This window comes from Petaurus breviceps, unplaced genomic scaffold (genome assembly GCF_028583685.1).
Source record: "Petaurus breviceps papuanus isolate PSGF00001 unplaced genomic scaffold, PetGlider_PUasm1.0 90842, whole genome shotgun sequence".
NCBI classification, from domain to species: domain Eukaryota; kingdom Metazoa; phylum Chordata; class Mammalia; order Diprotodontia; family Petauridae; genus Petaurus; species Petaurus breviceps.
The window spans coordinates 21,314,399-21,317,213 of NW_027187358.1; the positions used below are offsets into that span (position 1 = coordinate 21,314,399).

The following is a 2,815-nucleotide window of genomic DNA, read 5'->3' on the forward strand; positions in this document are numbered from 1 at the left end:
GTTCTGAAGACTATGAGCAAGTTTGTGTGAGTGGTTGTGTTGCCCCTCTGCCCCCCCCCCCCCTTTTAGGAGTGATACAGAAAACAAGGGAAGAAAAAACAGGATGGTGATAAAGGATTTAAGAGCATCTATTAGACACTTCCTCCCCGGGGTAGCTTGTGTGTGAATTCAGCCAAAGTAGCGACCGTGGTCAGTCAGGTCCAGGCGCTGTCCTCCACAGTCGGAGAAGGGCCTCCTAGCTTCAGATGTGCGGGGCAGGGCATCTTCTGCCGGCGCCAGAGACCCCAGCCCAGGCCAAGGGAATCACGTGGCCGAGCGGAGGCAGGTCCAGGACCTCAGCCCTCTGCAAAGAGCGGGGTTTTCCTGGCAATGCCGAATTCGGGCGAGTTCAGGATTCCCCGTATCCGGGGTCTTTTTCTAGCAACCTCGAGTTGTAGATTAAGCGAGAATTTACTTGGTGGGTTTTGTTTTTTATATACACCTGTGGTGTGGCCGGCACTGCGTGTAACAAATGGGCGCAGGGAGGGGTGTCACTTGAGACGGGCCTCCAGGACAAAGGAGGCAGTGGTGAGCAGGGACAGCATTCCACCTCAACGATGATAATTTGTACAAAGGCCCGGAGGTGGGAGGTGGAGCCTCCCGCACGAGCAGCACCGAAAAGGCCAGTTTGTCTAGAACGAAGCACAACCAGACTGGGAAGAGCGGCTTTGGGGAGCCACATTTTGATAAGTGACAAATGCATTGGAGCGACTGCAGCGAGAAGCGAGGCGAATGGGGGTGCTCCTGCAGCTTTGGGCGGGAAGCCGCCCTGCCGGTCCGGCCCCGGCCCCGCTCCGCCCCCGCTCCGCCCCCTCCCCGGCCCTCCCCTGGCCCCGGCCCCGTTCCGTCCCGGCAGCCACGGCGGCAGGCGCCATGGCCCGGCCGGAGCTCCGTGCGGCCCTGGAGGCGCAGCTCCGCGACCTGGCCATCCCTACTGTGAGCGTGGATCACCCCGAGGTGAGGCCCCCCACGGCGCCGGCGGCGGGAGCAGACACGAGCTTGGGGCGAGCCCTCGTGTGCCAGCGGGGAGGGAGGGGAACTGCTCCTGCAGAGGTGCTTCTATTGCTTGATTCACAAATTTAGGGTGGCTTTTACTCAATTTTTTGGAATCGTGGAGGAAATAAGTCCGAGGGACGCCTTCAGCATTACTTTTTATGGATTGTTGTTCAGTCGTTTTTCAGTCGGGTCCGACTCCCCGTGACCCCATGTGGGGTTTTCTTGGCAAAGATATCATAATTTTACTATTTCCTTCTCCGGCTCATTTGACAGATGAGGAAACGGAGGCAGACAGGGTTAAGTGACTTGCCCAGGGTCGCACAGCTAGTGTCGGAGGCCCTGTTCGAAGTCAGGTCTTCCTGACTCCGGGCGAGCTTTATCCACTGCGCCATCTGGCGGCCCTTTTTTATGAACTGGACAGGACCAGAAAAAGAAAGGGGGGGCCTCTGCCAGTGTCAAGGCCTTCACTAAGTGGAGGAAGGTTCATAATCCGACAATAAGCCGGATTCTTAAGAGCCCCGCGGGCCGCGGATAGCCGAAGGGCCGTGTCCGCAGCATCCATTGAAGGGCACTGTGCTGGGTGCTGGGGGAAAGTCGAGACTGGGCCCCTGCCTGCTGGGCTGTCACGGCACCCGCGTGTGGGCAAGGTCCACGTCTGCCAGAGTTGTGGTCATGGGCTGTTGAAGTTGTCCAGGCCCTGAAGATGCTAAGCCGAGGGCGGCATACACAATACACATGCGCCTACACAAGACAGGGCACGTGAGAGCTAGAGAGCAAATGACCCACGGCAGGTTAGGCAGTGGGGAGGAGGGCAGAATATGCCCGTTTGGACTAGGGAAGCATGAAATTCATAGCGTGGACGATTCCTGTCATTGATCATTTTTGCACAGTAAGTAGAATGTCTATTTTTACCAAGTATGATCTTCTGATCATGTGATTATTTTATAGGTATTTACAGTTGAAGAAATGATGCCTCATATCCAACACTTGAAAGGGGCACACAGTAAGAACCTGTTTCTTAAAGACAAAAGGAAGAAGAGTTATTGGCTGGTAACAGTCCTTCATGATAGGAAGATTAACTTGAATGATCTGGCCAAGCAACTTGGTGTTGGAAGTGGCAATCTGAGGTTTGCTGATGAAATGTCTATGCTCGAAAAACTAAACGTTGGCCAGGGCTGTGCCACACCTCTGGCTCTCTTCTGTGACCAAGGAGATGTGAAGTTTGTTCTGGACTCTGCTTTTCTGGAAGGTGGATATGAAAAGGTATACTTCCACCCAATGACAAACACAGCGACAATGGGCTTGAGCCCTGATGACTTTCTCACCTTTGTGAAGAAGACTGGGCATGATCCTATAATATTAAAATTTGATTAAAGTAATGGGCCAGCAAGTTTGAATAAAATGTAACTTTGGAAACTGTCAAGAATGCTTAAACTTCCTTTGTTTAAAATTTAGAAAAAGTGTTGAAAAATGAGTGGTATCCTTAGCCCCAATCATAAGAATCTTTCTGTTTTTATAGAATTTTTAACAAGTTCATTCGAGACAAAGGAACTTGAGAAGAAAACCCTTTGTTTTAAACTGTTGGCATCACAAAATCCCAGAGTTGGGAGGTCATCTGCATTTATTCATCAACATTTACTAAGCACTTCCTACATACAAGGCCCTCAGCTAAGGAACAGATATAAAGGATCCCCAAGGAACTTTAGTTCTGTTTGGGGGCGAACACTCATACATACATAAGTATAATAACTAGGTAGCATGTGATAAGGGCAAGACCTGA

General features: G+C 51.8%; 1 protein-coding gene across 1 annotated transcript; it reads left to right on the plus strand.

Annotated features, from left to right (window-relative positions):
* Positions 1-756: 756 nt before the first annotated feature.
* Positions 757-2,461, plus strand: LOC138148849 (prolyl-tRNA synthetase associated domain-containing protein 1-like). The gene is made up of 2 exons (XM_069071747.1): positions 757-996; positions 1,984-2,461. Exons 1-2 carry the CDS (start codon positions 772-774, stop codon positions 2,407-2,409), a joined length of 651 nt encoding a protein of 216 aa, XP_068927848.1. The 5' UTR covers positions 757-771; the 3' UTR covers positions 2,410-2,461.
* Positions 2,462-2,815: the final 354 nt, after the last annotated feature.

Bases quoted from the DNA above. Each gene is read 5' to 3' on its own strand.
- LOC138148849 (XM_069071747.1), top strand. From the start codon at position 772: ATGGGGGTGCTCCTGCAGCTTTGGGCGGGAAGCCGCCCTGCCGGTCCG. The intron at 997-1,983 runs GTGAGGCCCCCC...ATTATTTTATAG, and splicing joins TGAGCGTGGATCACCCCGAG to GTATTTACAGTTGAAGAAAT.